The sequence below is a fragment of the Neltuma alba genome, unplaced genomic scaffold, assembly GCF_004799145.2.
Source record: "Neltuma alba isolate B1F8T4 unplaced genomic scaffold, ASM479914v2 tig00004582_pilon, whole genome shotgun sequence".
Classification (NCBI taxonomy): domain Eukaryota; kingdom Viridiplantae; phylum Streptophyta; class Magnoliopsida; order Fabales; family Fabaceae; genus Neltuma; species Neltuma alba.
This window is the reverse complement of record NW_021633774.1, coordinates 3,161-26,689: the sequence shown is the minus strand read 5'-3', so window position 1 is coordinate 26,689 and position 23,529 is coordinate 3,161. Positions and strand designations below refer to the sequence as shown.

General features: G+C 32.1%; 1 protein-coding gene and 2 pseudogenes across 1 annotated transcript; 1 reads left to right on the top strand and 2 right to left on the bottom strand.

Annotated features, from left to right (window-relative positions):
• Window positions 1-1,287: 1,287 nt before the first annotated feature.
• LOC114745260 (serine/threonine receptor-like kinase NFP) lies at window positions 1,288-1,968 on the bottom strand. Its single transcript, XM_028933413.1, has one exon. It carries the CDS (start codon window positions 1,966-1,968, stop codon window positions 1,288-1,290), a length of 681 nt encoding a protein of 226 aa, XP_028789246.1.
• Window positions 1,969-9,106: 7,138 nt separating this feature from the next.
• Window positions 9,107-11,327, bottom strand: LOC114745259 (photosynthetic NDH subunit of subcomplex B 5, chloroplastic-like; annotated as a pseudogene).
• A 2,898-nt stretch (window positions 11,328-14,225) lies between these two features.
• LOC114745266 (acylamino-acid-releasing enzyme-like) lies at window positions 14,226-22,654 on the top strand (annotated as a pseudogene).
• Window positions 22,655-23,529: the final 875 nt, after the last annotated feature.

Here is a 23,529-nt window from a genome sequence, read left to right as displayed (position 1 = left end):
AAAATATTCAGATATTCGTACGGAATGGAGGCAGAAGAGGACAAAAGTGGCCTAGGGGCTCTAAAATTCATCTACCAAAGATGAACTTCTAAAATTCACCTCTACCAGATGAACTTCTAAAATTCATATCCACCAAATGAATTTGTAAATGTCTCAGTTTATTGAAGAAGTTGATTAGGGCAAGATGAAGTTTATAAATTCATCTCCTGGCGATGAATTTCAAGTGTAGCATTTCGGTAATATCTTCCCACGCTGTAGCATTTTGGTATTTTATTTCACTGTTCATAGCATTTTGGTAAAAATCCCAAGGGTGAAGTGAAGTGTCACTGTGTCAGCACACAACAATGGAGGAAGGCATGTCACACCACTTGTTGTTACCATCACTTCGATTTTTAAACTACGGAGTCTTTTTCGGGTTCTATCTCAGTCGATCTAGCTGCTCTATCTCCTTATCGTCTTCATCGCACGATTTCCGCTTGATCTTCAGATTCAGAAGCTCCGGCTAACTCTGCGTTGGTCCTTGGTTTTGTTTTCAGTTCTTCAGGGACGAACGGCTATGACAGAGAAATCAACAAGGAGTTTATTGATAAAAACAAAAGTGTAAGGACTTAATTACAAATTCCATGAAAGTATGAGGACGTGTAAATGTCTACATGGCAGTGAGGATGCTACACTTCAGCGCCAGGCATTGTTCTATTGGCGTGCCGGGCATCTGGGGTTCCATCTAGGAGAAAACAGCGCTCACATTTTGCCAACCAAGCATCCACATCAGTTGCTGAAAAAGTAGGAAAATCAAGTTTGGTGTGCCTAGTTGGAACATGGTACTCACCATCACGTTGATCCCCACGGCCCCTTCCACCATGCGTTTGCACTTCAGCGAGTTGGAGAGACCTCCGTCTCAACAGGTCCGGCAATCCTGTTACTTGGTTTTTCAGTTCCTATACACCTTATAGTTGTGTTTCCATACCAGCGAATCGGGTGTCAATTTCTGTCTTGATCCTATCCTCTAGTTCCTTCAACTGCATCTGAGCCCGCGTATCGTCCGCCATTACCCAGATCGTTCACTGCTCTGATGCCAATGATAAGTCTCAAACAGAAAATTGAGGTTGAGAAGGAGAAGACAGGGACAGGAGGGAAGTTCTGGTTTATTCATAACATAGAAACTGAATGATACAACTGAATTACAATATATGGTGTTTACACCATGACGTAACCGCGTAACCTCTATGCAGTAACCAACAACAACATAAAAAGACTTAAATACCTCTAATATAATTTTATATCTTATCATGCGGCAGGGGACGAAGCCGGCGGCGCCGAAGTGTTAACCGGAAGCTGTTTCAGCACCGGCAATCGCGACACCGGAACGAAGATAGTGTCAAATTCTCGGAAATTTTTACGGTTAGCATCAATTATTGACTGCGGTTTTGATCCAAACATGGTGGCGATCGACGATACGTCATCATTCGGTTGAACCACGTAGGAAATCAGGATGTTCTCTCCGTTTCGCAATTGCATCGTGTTAGGGCACTTGCAGAACACAGGGAACACGGCGCTAACACCGATCGTCAAATTCTCCGGGACGAGGGTGGGGTTCACGACTTCTACGGATTGGTAGGTCGTGAGGTTCCTGTAGCTAAACGAGGAGACTTGGTAGAACGTGTCTCCTTTCTTGATGGTGTAGGAGAGATTGGCGTAGGAGATGGCACCGAAGGTTGAGTTGATGAAGTTGCAGGAGCAAGATAAAGGAACGAAGAGGGGTTGGTTTGGGGCTAAAGTTGAATTAGGAGGAGAAATGTTGCTTGCTTCTGCAATCATGGAACCACTAACGGAGAAGAGGACACCAATGGAGGCGAGGTCGAGGAAATTAGGAGCTGAAGCTCGGTAAAAGGCGTAGGTCCGGCACGGGTAGCCGGAGCCAGTCTGGTTAGCGGAGCACTGGTAGCCGGTGGTGTCGGGTTGCATCATGTCCTGAGCTTGTGAAGGATGAAGAAGATGAAGGAGGAAGAAGAAGAAGAAGAAGAAAAGAGAAAAATGGAGGGGCATGGAGTTTCGGATTCTCATCATTTTCTGTTTGTATCTTCCTGGTTTTGGGGTTTTCTGGTGCTGATTGTTGCTTTGACATTGGTTGGGTTGTGAGGGGGTTTATATGGAGGAGGCGGAAGAAGGAGGTGAGGAAGAAGAATGGAGTCACAGAACAGAAGGAAGCGTGGTCAACATTTTAGTCAACCGGGTGTCGCTGTCACGTGAAGAAACTTGAATTCGACTAATTCGGTTTGCTAGTGTGAGACTGTGAATAGAATGTAGAGTGGTTATAGACTTTGTGGTATTCATATCAGCTTGAGTGCTGACGTTGGAAGATCACGTTCTCACATTTAAAATCATTTATAACTATATTTTATGTAAATTATGATAAAACTTATTTAGTATATTTATCTCCTATTTTATAAATGACTTCAAAATAAATGACTATCAAAAAGCAGTTTATAAATCATTCTAAACATGTCACGAATCTAAGTTCTCTAGCATCCAATACTTACTCTGATACTCCTCTTACGTTATTCATAGGACATTTATAGCTTGAATATAAAATGTACGCCTCATTATTATTATAAAATACACTTACTAGAAATGAGCAATTAAAAATGTAAGTTAAATTTAGTTAAAAGCAATAAATGTGTAAGATATATACATGTATTTTTAATTATACCCTTATTTGTAAAAAGAGTAAATGAGAAATAATGAGTGAAGATTTATTGTTGAGAGATAATATATTTAATGGAGATAAAAGTGAAAAGACAAGTTTAGACAAAGATGATTTATTTCTTATATTTAGAGACACTGTTATGAGAGAGAGTGTTTCTTATAAAAACAGATAAATCGAGTATTAATTTTTTCTTAAAATATAACAAATTTTCAACCTTATCCCATTTAATATATATATATACACTTTTTTTATAAAAAAAATATCCATACTACAATAAATAAAAGAGAAAAAAATACATTCATGTTAAAACTTAAATGAAATGATTTATAAATGAGACCCGAAAGAACTTTCTTCCTCTACTACATTCTTTTTAAATAAAAAAGTATACAATATTTAAAATTATATGTTAAATGTCAAGTGTTATTATTTTTAAAATGATGTGATATGTAATAAAAGACATACAGATTTTTATATGGCAAAACCATTACCCCTTGCTTGGATTGAGAGAAAATTAGGAAGGACAGAAAACTAAAGAGGATAACATGAGGAGAAACAAATTTTTTCTTACTTGGATAGAAGAGAAAATGTGGGAGAAAAAAAAAGTGGGGGAAACAATAAAGTAAGCCCCATGCCTCATTTTCTCTTCAAATTTTCTCTCCATATATGGGGAGATTTGGGAAGAAAAACAAGAATTCTAATACTGCCCCTCTTCTCTCTTCCTCTCCATATTTATTTTCTTTTATTATATTTAAAAATTTATTCACTTTTTAGTTTTTATCTTAAAATAATATTTTTATTAAATAATTTGGTTTTAAAATATAATAATTTAAAAATATATATAAACCCAATGACTTGATTTTAAATTATTTGATGATGTTAATGTTAATATAATTTTTCTATTACAAAATTTAATTTAATTTAATTTTAAATATGATAAATTTTGATAAGGATATTTTAGTCATTTAGATATTTACTAATTTTCTTTCCTTTCTATTTCTCTCATCTATCCAAGCAAGAGGCATGATAACATCTTCCCTCCAGTTTTTCTTTCTCTCTATTTTATCTCTTCCTATTTTCTTTCCTCTCAACTTTTCTTCTCATCCAAGTAGAGTATTAACGTAAATGTTGGGGGAGTTGAAGTAAAAATATAAAACATTAGGATATTAAATTTAAATTTTGAAAAATTAAAGAGGTTGTATGCTCAACTAAACTAAAGCTTAGGAAAATGTACTGTAGCCTATTTTATATTGATAAACTTTGATCTGATTTAAAAGGCTTGAACGATGTGACAATTTTTTTAAGTGGCAAAAAGAGAAAAATTATCCATAATTTTAAATTAAAAATGTAAATATAAATAGATTGAAAAATATTTTATATTTACGTTTCAAAATTATGTATTTATGGATCTAGTTACCTCATTTACAAATAAAATTTAACAATTTATATTTACAAGACAAACTTTGATATCTATATTTATATTTATAAGACACTTTCATATTTATAAGTTGAGTTGTATGCTGGTAAAAGAAGTTGAGTTATATGGCAGTATATAAGTTACCCTTCTAGTTATATTCTTACAGTTAAGAGAGAGTATTTTCTGTTTTTAATATAAGTCACATTATTAAAATTATCATATGAATTTATAGTTTTACTTTTAATATATTTTTTTTGCCCTTTTTAGTTCTCACCGAAAAACTAAAAAATAATTAAATTTTAGGAAAGAGTTAAACATATTTAAATTTTTTTAATTCTGATAAAAACATATTAAAAATACAGATTTTTTACCTATTAATATTTAATTTTCTTACATAATACCATTTCTAAATTTTTTTTCCCGAGAATAAGATGTGATAACTCATAATCATAAGTAATTATGATAACCTTGGCGAGGTTTTAGACATTTATTGGAGTCGCCGGAAAAAAGAAAAAGAAAACCTAAGGGCCTGAACGGGTCACACTAATAGGTGGCGTTCATCCACTGGCTGCTGCAAACAGCAGAGAGCCTGGCCCGTAAGTAATTACCGCCTGTGACTACGTACTACTCCGCTAATCAAGCAAGCGGCTTGAATATTCTGGGATGGTGGGCCCAGCAAAGGGACGCATTTAATTAAAAATTTAAAATTGCATTAAAAATCCAATATATTAAAATTTTGATAAAAAAAGTCATGAAATTGATGAGATATTGTTATTTGTTAATTAACGACTTAAATGGACGAATTAATTAATTAAATTATTGGAGGGATATAGTCATCCCGACGTCCGCTTAGGCCAAATGGATGGGAAGTGAGACCGTTTGATACGCAGGCAGCAAGCACAGGAAAAGGACATCGCTAAAAAAATATATTTTTCTTCTTTTGGCCAATGCAAAATTAGTTGGAAGATTTCCATTAAAATTACAATTTAAACATAAATATTAAAATTATGGAAAATTATATTATATCTACAAATTATGAATTATAAGGCTCTCTCTAATAAATGAAGTAAAACAAATGTTTGTGTCATTTAGAGAAAGGAGGATTAATACAAAGTTATAAAAAAGGACAGTAATGGCTAAAAAGTTCAACAACTAAGTATAGTAAAAAATGACAACATATTTCAACTAATCACTTATTGTTAGGACTTTTTAATTATCATTTTTTTAGAATCTCACAATAATTCTTCTTCCAGAAAATCACATAAATTTTAATCCTTTATATTTTTAATTTTAAAAGTGTTGCGAATATTTAATATAGTGCATAAAGATTAAACAATTAAAATATCGATGTTCATGGATAATCTAATAAGATAAAATATATCACGTTGCTTGCAGGCTATTTTTATATTAATGCATTTAGGTCTAAATATAAAAATTAGTTGGGAATTTAGTTTGATTTTAAATATAAAAATCGAATTCACTTTATCTCCCATATTTATTTATTTATTTTTAAAGTAGTTTTCATGATAATTGTACATATTAAAATATTTTCATTCTAATGCACATGACCAATAAGGATATTTTAAGAAAGATAACATCTATTTATTACAGATAACTAACTTAACTATTTTTTTAATATTTACAAATTAACTATCTACCTCTAATATTAAGGACGCGGGTAGTCTCATTTACTATGCATGTTAAAAATTTGCTTACTTAATATATATACTAATATACTACAAGGACCATGACATATTAAGTTTTTTGACCATATTAAAATATATTAATAAGTATTTGGACAGAAATCAAACTATAAATTTTTTTAAAAAAATTATGATATACGAAATCAATATGTGAAAAAATTTTATTTTGATCAGTATAAAAACATTTTTTAAAAGTGCATTTTGTTTCACCCAAGTACCTTAAGACAAATTTTTGCCATGTAGAAAATGGCACACGGAACAGATGATGTCATAAATTTATTGGAGGGTCACAAATTTTGGTGTCATAATACTACGTAACATGCAAATACGCTATGAAATTACCCCTTCACAGACGTTAAGGTTTTAAAAAGAGTCATGCTATTGTTTTTTTGCTTCTTTTCACACACTTTAATTATTTTCTTTTTCATCCATTAAACGAAACTCACACCCCCACCCAAAGATTAAACATATAATCTCGTATTTAGATAAAATTTCAAAAGATGTTAAGTGTCAATTGAGCATACTTTTAACTATTTTAATATGTGGACTATGTAAAATTTGAAATATAAGTCATGATATTATTAGCTTATGAATAATATGTCTTCTCAAATTATCTTTAGATTGCATATCATTCCCAATTTGAAAATATATTATAAAAAATGAATTCAATATCACTTTCTATTTAACTCCCACACAATGGCGGGTTAATTGAGATTAATCCATATTACTTAATACTATATTAAAGAAAATTAAATAAATTATTTATTTATATCATATGATTTAACCTCCTTAAAATATCATTGTTATAATGTTAAATTATATATTAGTTTATTTTTTGGCAAAAAAATTATATAGTAGTTTATAATTTAGACAAATTAATTTAAAAAATAATAAATATGAGAGATAAAATAAATAAAGATACTATATTTATGATTCGATTCAACCTGGAATTATATCCTTATGGTTTCAAAACATAAGCATTAAATTTTTGGAAGGGTTTGCTTAATTTTATTAGATACAGTTTGAATTTATCCAATCATTTAATTTATTTATCTTTTATTTGTAATTAATTAGATGTCTCTCTCATATTTTTTTTTTCACTTATTCTCTCCCATTTTTTTTACACATATTCTTTCTCCCACTTGCACTCTCCATAAATAACCGTGTTTTAGGAAAATAAGTTATATGTTTATATTGTTATGAATATAATAATATTTTTGTGGATGACTATATATCTCCCACCCATTATCTCCTATCATATTCAATATCTTCAATTATCTTTATACACCATTATCTCCTATTACTATGTAATCTGTAGATCCTGCCAAAGATATAAAGTTATACCTATAAATAGAAATCATGTATTATGTATTCAGCATTTTTAATGGAATAAAAAATACTCATGTCCTCTATTCTCTCTTATTCTTTTCTCATACTCATGTCTTTTATTCTCTCTTATTCTCTTTTTTTTTTTTAGTTTTATAACATATATATGTTTTTTGAGACATGTGATTTAGTGATTTGATACTTATATTTTGAAACAGGATTAAACAAAATCATGTGCCATTAATGACAAGAAAACTTTATTCCATCAAGAATGACGAGGATTTGAAAATATGACCTTGAAAGACAAGAATGCCATGATCATAAAGGAGTAGTGGTAAGTCAAGTTGACCAGCTGGCGCTCAAATGTCAAAATTGGAAGCGAATAATGGGTTTGAACGCATTGGACATGTCATATAAAAAAATATTTAAGTGGCGGAGAGAAAAAGTTCTTGCTTTCAACTACGTAAAATTAAAAAAGAAAAAATTAACAGGATTGGTTTAAGTAAAAAGAGTTAGTTTTTCATAACGTGACAAATCAAGATTTGAATCTCTGTACGTGTTTGATAATGTCTTGTATAGCATTGTTTTTAATAAGAGGATATCTATACATAAAAAAAAGTAAAAAAAAGAAGAAATTAAAGCCTTATTTTGCGGGAAGTTTATTCAGTCATGATAGCTTTTGCAGAAAAATTGAACCTTTGAGCATTGGCTTTTGTATGCACTTAGGATGACCTTGACTGTCTGATTCAATTCATATGTCTGAATTCCTATTGGTGACTCTTCAAAGTTACATTCCAGTATCAGCCGGCAGTTATGACATTTGGGGAACATAACAATGACTAAAGAATTCATAATATATTATTTAAAAGAAAATACTTTGGAAGTTGAAACAGTTCTATACCATGAAGTTCACTCACAAAACTAATTTTTTGTAAACTAATTAATATCAATATTATGTAGTAAAATATTAATTCGGTGGTTTAAAATGACAAACTACTTGGTGTCCTCAAATATGGCGCACATGTAAGGGTTTATATGAATAAGGCTTCGCAGAAAGTAATATAAATGGTTCTTGACAAGCAAAATTATCACTTTTTTCAAGTGTTCAAGCAGAGAATGTCATTAACAACATTACTCTATGGAGCTCACATCTTGTCTTTACATCTTAACACCCCCCAAAAAAAATATATATACTACTTTCAATAGTTAATATAAGATTTATTAATGCAAACTTTATACTAAGGATTCGTTTTCACATATGTAAAAAATTTGGATTGCATGACAAGGGTGTTTCTTCCTTCCTTTCCTTGCGGAGAATTTGAATGGTCAATGTAAGGCAACATATTGAATTATTTGCTTGTGTTTTTTAGTTGAGCCAACCATCATTAGTTAATGTTTTGTTTTTAAGTGAGGGTGTTTAGAAAACGAGAGGATCAATTAAGGAAAAAAGCTCTTCCATCTCGTATAATGCAAAATTATTTAAAATAAATTAATTCAAATATATCAACAAGCTGTGGTTGAGGTGATAAGCAGCCTTATTCCCAGAAAGAGGAGAATATAAGTTCAAATCCGGGAAGTATACTTATTGAGGGAGATGAAAAATCGTTTGTGCTCAAAGCCTTGAAAGGGGAAATCTTTTATCAAATAAAAAAAATTAATTCAAATACCAAATGTGATGAGATGGTCTGAATCTAAGAAATTTCTCTTAGGAAAAGCAAGGATTCTCAGATACTTTCTAGTTGGTCATTGGCAATCTATGGAAAAATCTCAAGCTGATCAGCTTGAATATTGGAATTCAACCAAAATGCAGGAAAAAGCTAAAGAGGTTCCATTGATTTTTAGGGCCAAAAAAGAGGAGTCCATATTAACTTTGACACTTGGAATTTAGTATATTTTGACTGAGCTTTCTGGGTACTAAAGAATTAATAATACAACAAAACAAAAACTATACAGATAGAAAACAAGGCAGGGATGGAAAAACCCTAGTCAAGACGGCAACAGAGTCCTGGGAAAAGAGAAGTGAAAACGAAACAAATTTAGTATGGCTTTCATACTTAATATATATACTTATGAATAATCAACTGAAACAGTTATCTTGTCATTATGTCATCCTTCTTAACAGTAAAGTCCCACAGGGCCCCATATTTCTCATTGAAATCCCATATGTCCATGGTATTATAGTCATTGATCAACTTGTCTCGAGCTCCCCTTTCCATATTGTATATCTCAGGTTCAAAGTGGTGGGGTTTGTCAGGTTTGTCCATCTCAATGATGCAAAAAATTGCCGTGAATATTCCTGTTGCAATGTATAAGTACTCCCCCTGAATGACACATGATGAATATGATTATTTCTCAGCAAAGTAAATTGCAAAGTTGCTTGTTATTCCCAGGTAGAGTAGCCTTTGATTCGGCTGTATGACACCTTATCAAGCGTCTGATCAAATTTAAAATTTAAAATTACCGGAACATGGAAGAGAATCCCAGCAACGATGGCCGGGGGTTAAAGCCATGAAATAAGCCCTGCAAAGAAATGGAAGCAAGAGTTGGTAGCCGAACATGCTAGGATTTTCAAGCGTTTGTTGTTGATGAGTTGTTTAATAAAGTAATGATAATGGACTGTTTTTTAAGGAACTTCACCTAAATATTTGTCATATTGCAAATTGTAAACTACTAAAGACTTGGGGGAATGGCACCTTGAAATCCTGTGGGGGGTTCTGCTGCTGCTATCTCTTCAGCAAGTAAGCCCCAAAATGTTCCTGAAATGAGCCCATATTAGTTAGCCATCAAAAGTTGCCTTCCTCAGGAACAAGTCTTTCTCGATCCTAAAGAGTAATGGAAGCTGCTCGTTTCCTTAATTCAGGAGCACTTCACGAATTATGTATTATAATTATGTAATGTTCCTCATTAATATTAACCATGCCATTTTCAACTGTCATTAACACTGATTTCTGCTGCCCGTAACCAGAATCAATCAGTCTTCGAGGTCTTCTCAGTGCTTGACTTAACTATCCAAGCGAATTATTTGCTTTCATCCTTAACTAATAAGATCTTTCCATGATAATTTTCTGGGAAATGTTCCTGATTCTTGTAACATCAATCCGTCTTTAATTGGCAGTGATGCATTACAGAACAAAAAAACAAGACGAAAGATTCAGTAATACTCAGTCAGAACCAGATCAAAGTTCAACTGGGATCTCGAAGTTTGGGGTGAAGAGATACTTTAGAATTGAATACTACAAATCAGTTCAATTTTCATTTATATATGTTCTGTCTTTCTAGAGGATGTTAATATGTATAAATAATTATCAGTAGGAGTAAATATGAATAGATTGTTAGTCTTATTGTTTTGCTCCTTTTTTCTTTCTTCTAAGGAGATTCCCAAGTTCCTTCGACTCAATAGTCGAATTTCTGACTCTAGTCAACCTAGGCCAGTCCCCTTGAATTTTCTTTACATATAATTTGCATAGCATTCATAAGATCAAACTTTTCCATCTAAATATTACAACTAAAATACCCAAACACTTAAATATCAGATGTCATAATCTCCTGTCATAAAGCTAAGTATCCTCCATCAACCATATTTAGCAGTACGAAGCATCAGGTCACACGAACATGGTGCTAAAGCTCATAAGTGATTTAAAGTGACACGGCTCTCTAATATTGATATCACCTTATGTAAGCCGTTGGTACATCACTTTTCGCAAATTCTTTATAGCATAAAAAAGAAGGGTAAAAACATTGAAGCACAGGAATATTGAGTAGATTAGCCAACAATAAAGTACACATTACACAATGAACTCTCATACCTTTTTTCTCTCCTTCGAAATAAGTATGGTGCCCATCATACTCATCGTACTTGAAATCTTCCTGAAACATATCCACAATAAAAATCAAAATCAAACCCAAACGCGACAATCCCCAAATCCAAGTGCCATTTCCAATGCACAGGGAAAACTTATGAATTATAACATACAGGGCTTATGCTATTAGTTTCCCAACGATCTGGGGGGTCTTCATTGATATCGGGTTCAATCTCGGCGAAACCCGCAGCATTCACCATCGTCGACGAGGGGCTGCTTCGATCTCTCAAAACTTGTTGCAATTTGAATGGTGCAGGAGATGATACAAGTTTAGGTTTGCAGAGAGAACTGAGAGTGAAGAACGAAGCGCCATGCATGTGTTTGTTCATTATCTTCTTGGGAAAATTACATATAGGTCCTATAGAAGAGATTTTATTCATCTAAAATCTCACAAAATATCAAAATTATTGACAGGTCCCAAGGGACCTTAAAATAATATATTCTATTTGTAAAATGACATTACTGCCTCTCACATTCCAAATTCACATTTACTCTATCATTGCAATTTACAACCTCAGCAGTAACTATTAACAACCCAATAAGAAGGTGTTAACAACCTAAACAGTATCCATTAACAACTTACTTTATAGAATCATATCACCTCCACATAAGAGTAAATTATAACCAAATAGTATAATACAACAACTTTAACACTAAAATGGGAAGCTTTTCGAAGCCATTAAGAACTTTAACTAAATCTACTAGGATTAGAGCAAAATTTTAATATCGAGATCCATTGATAACTTCAACGGTAAGTATTAATAACCCAAAGAGAGCTGTTAACAATCTAGGCAGTGTCTGTTAACAACTGACTTTATAGGATAATATAACCTCTAACAACTATATAAGATTAACTCTAACACTATTTAGTTATAATTTAGTTAGTTATAGTTAGATGTTATATTATCCTATAAAGTCAGTTGTTAACAGACACTGTTAAAGCTGTTAACAGTTCTCTTTAAGTTATTAATACTTACTGTTGAGGTTGTCAATGGATCTCCGCATTAAAATTTTGTTATAATCCTATTGGATTTAGTTAAAATTCTTAATGATTTTAAAAAGCTTCCCATTTTAGTGTTAAAATTGTTGTATTATACTATTTGGTTATAATTTACTCTTATGTAGAGGTTATGTGATCCTATAAAATAAGTTGTTAACGAATACTGTTTAGGTTGTCAATACCTTCTCATTGGGTTGTTAATAGTCGCTGCTGAGATTGTAAATCGCAATGATAGAGTAAATGTGAATTTGGAATGTGAGGGGTTGTAACGTCATTTTACAAATAAAATATATTACTCTAAGATCCCTTGGGGCCTGTCAGTAATTTTGACATTTTATGAGACTTTAGATGAATAAAATCTCTTCTGTGGGATTTATACAGAATTTTCTCTATCTTCTTTCTGTTATCCGTTATGATGGGCTTTAAATTGCTCGCGGTCCGCCTACTATTCGCATTACTACTTGGATTGGATATGCGAATGAGGACACGTGGCGCCTCGTGGTTCATCCCCATACTTTATTTTGAAAAATAGATCAAGAGAGTATTTGGATGAAAACCAAATTATAATTTTAAGATATATACAATAAGTATATAAAAATTTTTTTATCTCAATTTGCTTAAAAATGTTTTTAAAAAAATACTTTCATGAAAACCTAACACCCCTGAAAAAACCAATTAAATATTAAAAAATGATATACAAAGACTCGAGATTTTACGTTTCAATGGTCAAAACTTTTTATATTTATTAAATTTTAATTTAATTTTGTGAAAAAATTATAGAAAATGTCACTTTAGATAAGTTTAATCTGGCATGACATCATAAAATGACTTGTAAATATATTAACGTATACAAGAGTTAAGTTAGTAATTGAATTCTTAATCTTAAACTTCCTTACACTTTTCTCTTTTTATATAGGAAATACAATGTAAATGATAACTTTAATGGATACATGGATCCATATCATTTCTAAACTCGGAATAGTATATATTATTGTTGAGAAAAATCTCACTTCTCACAATTAGATTTATTAACTAATATTATTGATGAATTTAAAATTTTATTACTATTAGTTATTAAAATTTATTTTTATATATAAAATAAAATATAATAATACTTTTTCAATGGCCAATTAATAAAAAAAATAATGATTTAGATAAAAAAGATTTCCAAAAGCAGAAAAATAAAAAATCTAATCTAAATAATCTGACTAAAATTTAAAAATCAAAGTATGCATGAATCCCCATATCCACAAAAGATTCCCTCCTTTTTTGCTGACTGACTCAGCTTGACTCATTTCTGAATTGTGTAGTGTATTCATATGAGTTCTCTTCGTCTCTCACTCTCTTCCTCACTAGCTTAGATCGTATACTCATTTTCCTGCTACCCATCATTGTATTGATTGTAGAGAGATTTGGGGGGTTTTTAGGCAATGCCAAACAGCCTCATATTTATCTTCAATAAACCCCAAACTGAGCTTAGGTCAACCCAACTAAGTTTCTCAACTTTGTAAGGCTGACCGGTGAAGAGAAAATTTAAGAAAGTAGGCATAGGCATATTATACTTATAATGAAGCTTTTATAATTGGCATCAGTAAGTATATCTTCTCAAACTTTTTCTGAATTGAAGTTAAAGTGACTCCTTGGTTTTTCCCTGAAAGATTTCAGGAATATAGATTGAATGAGAGAAATTTCACAAATTTAGTGTCAAATCAGAATTTAAAACCTGGCTGTGGAATAAGAAAATTGAGTTTTCAATGCTGCAGCTTCAATTTAACGTTTAGCTCGTGGTTTGTTCAAAGAGATTCCATAGTAGATGTGGGAAGAGCTAGAGGGATTCAGTATTTGTTTCTCTTTCTTTGTATTTTATGTTTATATTTTCTCATTCTGTTCACGCTTTATCACACTACATTAAAGAAAACATTTTTTTACCTCTACTCTACTAAAGCCTGAAGTATGGAATGTATTATAAATCCATATATGCAACAAAATATAGGGAAAAAATTATTCTCTTCTGAAAAAGGAGTGTAATAGTGGTATTGGAGATTGAATTTATGGATCTAGAAGATTCTAGCATGTTCAATTACTTTAAATGCTAAAATGTTTTCTTTGTTCATGGTTGATGTGTTTTTGGTCATGTAATTTGTAGTGGAAGCTTCTTAGCTATTTTAGCGTGAATAGTTCAAAACCTGGTCCACACAAGGATATGCAGCCACTGATGGATACAGCGATCGAGGAAGAATATGCTTATTAGTCTAACTTACTTCAAGAATTCATACATATCTCCAACATTGACAAGGCATGGATTTTTAAGTCTGACAACTATAAGCATTCTTTATCATCTATTTTTTTTCTTCCTTCGCCCTATTTGTATCAATCATGATAGTTTGATTGGTGATGATTTTTCTATAATTATTTTTTCCATAGCATTGAGCTTTCAAGGGATGTTTTATATTAGCCAACCAAATCCTGTGGAAAACAAGAGAAGAAAGTTCATTCTATCCTCTAACATATTCAAGGAAAGCAACAGTTTTGTAAATTTTCAATGGGCTCCATTTCCCACAGAGATGTCTGGGGTTTCTATAATTGTTCCATCTCCTTCTGGGTTAAAACTTCTAGTGGTTCGAAATCCTGAGAATGAAGGACCTTCTCACTTTGAAATTTGGAGCTCATCTCACATGGAGGAGTTTCATATCTCCCAATCTATGCATGGTTCAGTTTATATTGATGGATGGTATGTTGTGATATGTGACTATTTTTCCTATTGTTATTCTCTTACGCTATTCACTGTTAAACTAATAGTGTATTTAATGAATCAACATTAAATGTTTAATTTGAACCGTTAGGTTTTGAAGTCATAAAGGTAAAGCAATAGCTTTTGCAGCAATTTTACAAGAAGGTGTTGAAACACTCAAGCATAAAAGATAATTTTTCTATGGCATAGGTTTGAGGGAATCTCTTGGAATTTGGGTGAAACTTTTGTAGCATATATAGCGGAAGAGCCCTCTCCTGTAAAACCCATATTTTATGATATTGGCTATAAGAAAGGGGCGTTTTCATATGACGACTGTAGTAGCTGGAAAGGTCAAGGGGATTAGGAAGATGGTTGGGGAGAAACTTATGTTGGAAAGCGGCAACTTGTACTTTTTGTTATCAACGTCAATAGGTGTTTCATCTTTCATATGAATGCCAAAATAATATAGGATAATTTCTATGAAAATCTCAATTTAATTAGTGTTTTTATAGCGGAGATGTAGAGGCAGCCAAAGGAATTGATAAATCTATGAGTGTTGGCCAAGTTGTGTGGGCTCCTTCTACTTAAGACTCAGAGCAATATCTGGTTTTTGTTGGATAGCCAACTACAACAAGAAAACTTGGTATGAAGTATTATTCTAACAAGGCTTCTACATTATATGCTATTAAAGCACCATATCGTGAGTCAAAAACTTTTGAAACAGAGCCCCTGTAAGTTACTTTTCACAAGATCTTGATCCCCTTCTTCAAATACATGATAGGGAGTGAATATTTATTGTTAATTTGTTTATTTCTTCACTAAATCATGAAAATAATGCTGCAGACATGGGATCAGTAGGGAGATGCATGCTCTTAACCTAACTCAAAGCATAAACAGTGCTCTCTTTCCACGATTCAGGTAAGCTGGTGGAGTCGGATACTTATCTCTAGGATTTGTTGCCCAATACAAATTAGGTTTAATCGATGCATTTGTTAATTATTCTCCATTTGTGCTTTTCTCTCTCTTGTGGATGACAAAGGATTTGTTTTCTTTGAAAATAGAACATTTTTCAGAATTTTTCAGCTTTTTATGTGCAACTATAATGTAAGATAATCGCATGGCTGTTGAAAAGATAGCCAAAGTTAAAGATCTTTTACTAAATTGAGGTGGTTGTGATTGCATGAAGAAAGTCAAACCAACAGCCAGTGATAAGTTCTAGATGTTAAATTGTAGGGTGTAGTAGATGAGATACTATCAACTAAGTATTCTCAATTTTATAAAAAAGGTCCTCTAGTTTTGAATTCTTGGCAGTAAAATTGATTTTCTAGTATCTATAGGGAAAAAAAGAGGAAGAAAGACTAAAGACTTATTGATATCTATTGATAAGGTTTAGGTTGACTTATGTTTACTATGAAATATAAGTCTGCCTCTTTTTTTCCTGACTTAGATAAGTTGTGAAAATGCTAAGCCATCTGGCAAGTTTATTCACTCACGCTCCTTTGCCCTCCTTTTATAAAACTAAACTCAATGCTTTCTTAAGAAGGATGCTGATTTAATGCTAGTCATGAATTATTATTACCATTTCAGTTCTTCTGTGTGTCAACATTAAAGTAGGATTTTGACATCAGCAGTTAACCTTGCTAAGAAATCACATTGTCAGTGATTCAAGTAAATAGATATTCTTTTTGGCTTATGCCGTCAACAATTTCTAAATAATTTTGATATTGTAAGTTCTTTCTATGTTAGTTTGATTGCTTGGTGATTTATCATGTTATGTGGCATTTGAGACTTCGTTTTGTTCACTTAACTTATGTACACGAGCTTCTTGGCTATCATATCCTTTCGAAATATCCTTGGAAACATCTCAACACAGAATATTTGTTTGTTGCAAAAACATCCAAGATAGGCATGATTTAACATACTCTTGGTGCTTAAATTAAATGCATACACATTTCCTTATACGGTTTCTCATCTGTGAGAGTTTGGGACTTTGGTCTGCTGGAAAATCTGTTTTTTCTCCATAATGTTTACTTTAATGAGAGAAAAGGAATACAAGCGTTTAGACAAAAGTATTAATTATCTTGTCAGAGGAATATGCTTACTCCACAAATTTGTGGTAGGTATTATATTCAATAAACATTTGTTTTCTTGCCTCATTGTTCCTTTTAGACCCTATTTTTTTCATGGTCAATGGTATCAGTTGCAAATTACCTAGTGTTCAATTTGTCATATTGTTCATTCTAGTCTTAGGATCTCTATCTATAAGCAAAATTTTGAAGGTAGCCTTTTAATATACCTACAAGATGATCAGCTCTTCAGGTCATATGTGGTTTACTTACATTTTCTCTTATTTGATATAGGATATATTCTAGATTTAACAGAAAACTTATGAAATAGTTTTAGTCTGTGTAGTTTCTTTTCAATAGTTGTTATAATTACTTATACTAACTTTTTAAAATCGACTTTGAAGATTCCAGTTGTGATGTGTGCTAAGGATGGTTGCTTTCCAAGGCTCTATCGTACAACTATCCATAGTAACCCATGGCTTTCGGATGGGTAAACTATGATCCTATCATCCATCTGGCACAGCAATCAAGTTTTACTTTCAGTGAATGTGTTGAGGTAACTATAATGGTAAGAATGCATCTTTATTCCATTTATGCAAGGTTTGTTTACTCATAGTTTCATCATTTTACAGTGGCACAGTATCACGTATATCTCCAGCAAAGTCAAATTTCTCATGGAATCTTCTTATGCTGGATGAGAACAATATAGTTGCTGGTAATAACTATTCTAATTAATTTTCTTAATATGTCCAACTGAAGAGGAGAAGCACCTAATATCCTTTTAATTTGTTTCATTTTTTGTAGTTTCCAGTAGTACAATAGATATTCCCAAAATCAAGTATGGAATGTTCATTGAGAAGGCGGCTGAAAGTAGTGCATGGAGGTGGTCATTAATATCAAGTCCCATATTTAGATGCTCAGACAAGGTTTCTTATATTTGCTTTAGGAATACCATTATGGATCATCTTTAGAAACGAAAACTATCCTTAATGTTTAGAAATGAATTATTGGAGTTGGGATTTAGGTTGTATCTTTGCTGTCATCTCTCCAGTTCAGTATAGTAAAGATTCCAGTCAAGGATGCTATTGATAGCTTGGCAAAAGGTATTTAATTCACTTTGATTTCTTACACTTAAATATTTAATCCAGCTAGATATGAGTTTATAAGATTTTTTATTTCTCTTAATTAATGCTATTAGCTTCTCAAAAATGGATGGAATAATTAACTGTTGACATTATATAAATTAAGGATCTGGCAAATTATTCTATGTGCATATTTTTTGTGTTTGCATGACGATATGAAGCCATCCATAATGGGGCTAAGTCATTTTATGATACCATTTGATTTAAATTAGCTAAGCCTTAAGGAATGGTTCTTAGTTTTTTTTTTTTCCTTTTGGTTTAATTTATCAAATGGGCCTACGTACAATAACAATTGCAAGAGAATATAGTATCATAAAATGACTTAATTGTGACACCATGATCGAAAGCTTTTGCTGAGTTAAATTGATCGATATTGTCTATTTTCTTGATGCATTGATTTCCACTAAGTTTGGTATCTGTGAACTTCTATAACAAGTTTAATATGTATTTTATTGTTCTATTTACTTATGTGGAGCTCACTTTAATTTCAACCTAAGTATTTGATTTTCATATTTGGCTAATTTCATTTCAATTTCAATTCCAGGAGCTAGTCAACCTTATGAAACCATCTTTGTGTCATCTAATACCAAGAAAAATGATGCATGTGATCCATTAATTGTGATCCTTCATGGAGGGCCACATGATATCTCCTTGTCAACCTTTTCAAATTCTTTGCCTTTTCTATCTTCAGCTGGATTCAGCTTGCTGGTTGTAAATTACAGGCAAGCTCTGAATGTCCCTGAAAATGTCCCTGAATTTAAGGTATTAATGAGTGCTAGGAACCTTTGATGTGATCTTTCAATGTCATGTTTTCAGTGGGACTTTATGATCAAGACAAATGGATTCAACGATAAGCCTCAATACGGACTTTAATTGTATAAAATATCAATTAGCTTAATTCTTGAAAATTTATGACCTGTTGCTGCTTATCAGTTAAGAGCACAGCAAAAGGCTTTTTGTTTCCTTTTTAGTAGAACAAAGAAATTTTAGCTTGCATCCATGTTAACCTTTCAAAAGTTCACGCCCTTTAGGAGACATCTCAAAATCAGATTCCATGGCACAATATTTGTTCGTAAAATATGATGAAAAATAAAACTTCCTTGCCTTTCTCCTTTTATTGAATGCTTGTTTTTGGAATTTTCTTGTGAAAAAGCATCTGCCTTTCTCCTTTGCACGTTCTTGTCATGTTTAAAAACTTGATCTGCCTTACTAACTTTTCTTTGCAATATCATCTCTTCATCTAAATTTTAAATATATTGTTCGTAATTTTGTGAATCATATTTTCTTACAATTGAATATTAGTCCATGCCTTCAAGAAAAAACAAATATGCTCATAGCATAACGGTTTTCTGGATATGAAAATAAAAGCTGATGAAAAAATGTCTGCTGCTGACATTTTTGAAGGCGTCTTACATGATATTATTTCTCAGAGGTTCATTAGGATTTGGTGAGGAAGCATTACAATCTCTACTAGGCAAAGTTGGATCTCCGGTAATTAGTTATCTATTTCTATTTATTTCTTTGGTTACATCATAAGGGTTTGAGCCCTTGACCTTTACCCACGTTCCACCCCACCCTTGCCACGTAAGCTAGCTCCAGGTGGCTTGATCTATTTTTATTTATTAAAGTTGATAATTCTATTTGAAGGGACCTATAATTTTAAGTTGGTTCCATAATTATACTAGACTTTTCTAGTGGCTTTTTTATCATCACCATTTTGCTGTACATCTGCAGGATGTCAATGATGTTCTCTCTATTATAGATCATGTCATCAACTTGGGTCTTGCTAGTCCATCTGAGATTATAGTCACGGACATTTCACATGGTGGCTCTCTGACAACTCACTTGATTGGCCAGTTGCAATAAATCCACTTACTGTGACAACTGACTCTTCAATACTTCTACATAACTGATTTTCCATGGCAATTGAGAGTTGTGTGTGAGGCTTTCATTTCTGTCATTCGCCTCTTCACCAATATTGATATTCTCATGGTTATGATTTACAGTAATATGCTTCTATTGGTTTTGAAGCCAAAAGCTAGTGAGATCTACAATTGGGTTGGCTATCAAGTTTGTTGATCTGTGAAGTTGCATAAACATTAGCAACAAGTAATTTTTTTCTTTTCATGTTTTGAAAACCCCATAAAATCAATTGGACTTTATTACAAATATGAAAGTCTTGCGAATTCTGGTGTCTGATTTCAGATGTCACTTATGCGTGGTTTGTTGAAAATTATAATGAAATTATCCATGGCCTTCACTTAAGAGTTTATACTTTTGTGTTGAAGTGGTTCTTGAAATAATTTTTGGTCCTATATGATCCCTCCTGCTCAACAGTCTTTAAATTAAAATTGAGTTTCAAGCAGCATTGTCAAAACTGGACTGGGCATTAAACCAGTTAGGGCATTTGTTCACTAGACTATGGTCAGACCATGGCTGGACTAGTCTAAATTAAAATGATATTTTTAAATAATACATATGAAAATAAATAACTTACACAATATTTATTTACATATCGCCACGCATGCCAAAATATGTTCTGTAATATTTGTTCATATCAGTCTCATGCATGCCACACTAACATACCATAAATTTATTACAAATCACCAAAATAAACAAACATACTAGATTAATTGTCCAGCTAAACTAGTGCAAACATCCATGATTAATTAGAACTATCAATAGACCATCAAAGTTATACAACACTAGAATTGTTATGAGCTTACTTGCACTTCAAGTTGATACCACTTCGATATGAGCTTAGCTATTAAAAATTGTTATGAAAGCTATTCATGAGCCCTTATGAGTTTAAGCTTTTGAATTGGACTGGTCCTTTGTAGGATAGATAGAACGGTTAGACTTCATATCAATAAGATTCACAAAATAACAGCATCGGCCTTAACAAGGGAAGCTGTATCAAGTAATTAAAAAAAAACTTAGGCTTTTTATAATCCTTTTCATTTTGTGTGTGTTTTGAATTGTTTCTGGCACCAAAGAAGTTTGCCGCAGCAGCAGCTATCAATCCTGCTGGTAACTTTGCACTAATGGTTGGTATGACTGATATGCCGGATTGGTGCTACATTGAGGCCCATGGAACCATTGCAAGAAATAATTTTAGTAAAGCACCTCCAGCAGAAGATTTGACTCTCTTTTATAGCAAGTCTCCTATTTCACACCTCTCAAAGGTCTTTTGTTAAATTATGCTCTAGATTCAATTCCTCTTAAAGGAAATATAAATCCACTAATCTAAACTTTCAATTATGTTTCACGTATTGCTTTATTGAATTTACTTCCTCTGTCATTATAAAACTTGTCATGTTTCATTATATGAGAGTGACTAGAGTAGCTCTTGTATGTTGCATGGAGTCTAAGAAATAAGTTACATATCTTATGAAAACTGTGTTTTATTCAAGTTTTTGTATTATATATAGATAATTTTCAAAAAAAAACCAGTCAAAATGTAGCAAGAACTATCAACTTTGGAAGGAGCTAATAACATTGTGGGAAACTTAGCATTGTCACATACAGTGGATTTCTGGCATCTAAACTTGTTTTCTCAACATTTTTGCAGGTGAAGACACTGACGCTTTTCCTAGTGGGGGCTCAAGATCTTCGTGTTCCAATTCATGACGGATTGCAAATAAGTTACATAAGAACTTTAACATTAATTGACTCTCTTGATTTTTGTGTAACTGCAATGCTTGGCTTAACTAAACATCATAATTACTATATGTTCCTTTTGAGTTTCCAAAAATCAATTGGGATTTAATGCTTTAATTTTAATCCCTCACATTTCGTGCCAATTTTTTATTATGCCTCAGTCTAAAGAGGTAAAATGTACTTTCCACTATTTAAGGAGGATAGTGAATGATTTTCTGCTGACATTTTAAACTCCTCCCAATCTTCCCTCTTATATATTTCAAGTTCCCTTAATCTAGAATTTTGTTTTTTAAAAAAAGTCTGAAAATTGAAGGAAAAGCTAACAGTTGACCATTTTTATTTTCCTTAGTCCTTCTCCAATTCTGTGCAATGTTGATCCTATGGTCTAAACTTCTATTTATCTTTACTTAAAAGTAGGAACACAATAATAACTTTTCATGCTCAATCCTATTTTTTTGGCAGTATGCTCGAGCTTTGAAGGAGAAAGGAGCTGAGGTTAAAATCATTATGTTTCCTAAGGATGTTCATGCGCTTCAAAGGTAGCTAAATCCCACATAAACCTCTGTCATGCTACTGTACAGAATCATGATCATAATTTGTTTTCTTTGAGCTAGAAATCAAAATCATAATCTTTTATGAACCGTACTTAGATCATTTACGTCAAATCTTTGCTATCACGCTTTCCAATTGTAACATGACACTCAGATGAAATGTTTTTCTAAACTTAATGTGGTATCAGTCGTAGAAAATATGTAACTGCTATGTTTATATTAAAGTAAGTTATAATAAAGAAAATCTTCCTACTTAATTTGTGACTGTGATGGATGAATCGAAGTAAAAAAAAAATCCCTGGATCAGACACCTTACCTTCTATTTATTTGTTTATCTTTTGGAGGGAAAAATCACCTGGTATATTTCTGTTGGTAAAATTAATCATCAATGAATGGAAACTATATTTGATGTTGTGGCTTCTCTTTACAGACCACAGCCTGAGTTCGAATGCTTTCTTAGCATTGGGGTGTGGTTCAAGAAGTTCTGCAAATGAAAAGGTATTCAAGTATTGCACAGGCTACTAAGAAAATCAAACACTATTAGAAAACCTTGAATCAAACGTATGATAGATAGATGAAGTTGTTATCATAAAATTGAAAGTCATGTTTGGATGGAAAAAAAAAATTAGGGAAGAAAAAAAATACTATGAAAGAAAATTCCCTAAAATAGTAGATGTTTTTACTATTTTTGAAAGTTTTCCTCCATTGTATTCCATGTCCCCTATTTTCCTCCCACTTTCCCTTAATCTAAACATAGCCTAATCAATTAGATCTAGTTGGGGTTAGATTTGATCCTAAATATAATATCTCAATCTATTTTGTCTCTAAAATTTATAATTTCCTCGGAAAGATATACCTATTAATTATAAGAGATTCCAACCAATAAGTAATTTCAATGCATATGATTTAAAAAAAATAGTTTAAGGAAGCCAACACACATTTATTATAAATAACTAATTTATTTAATTTATTTAATATCTCCAAATAAATTATCCAGCTTTTATACTAAATACTAGAAATAGTATTAAATTTTGATGATATAGGTTAATTTATACTTTCAAAATTTATCAAATTTAATCGTACGCATGGTTGAAACTAACACAGTATCTAATTATTTTCGAGCTCCCAATTTTTCTTCGTGGTTAATAAAAACATCCTTGGTTTATGTTTTTGTAATTGTTGGCCTTTCATAAATCTAAGAATTTCATCTTTGATTGTGAACTACGAATGACTTGCTTACTAAATTCATCTTGTTGACGCTGATTATAAGACATTCTCTTTTAACCTATAGAAACATCTCGCTTGCTGGTATGAATAGATCTTTTTCTTTTGTACAGCTCTTGGCCATGGCCTCGTATCCCAAGATAGT

What these genes read in the sequence shown, in the direction of transcription:
- LOC114745260 (XM_028933413.1), bottom strand. Translation starts at nt 1,968, where the DNA reads ATGATGCAACCCGACACCACCGGCTACCAGTGCTCCGCTAACCAGACT.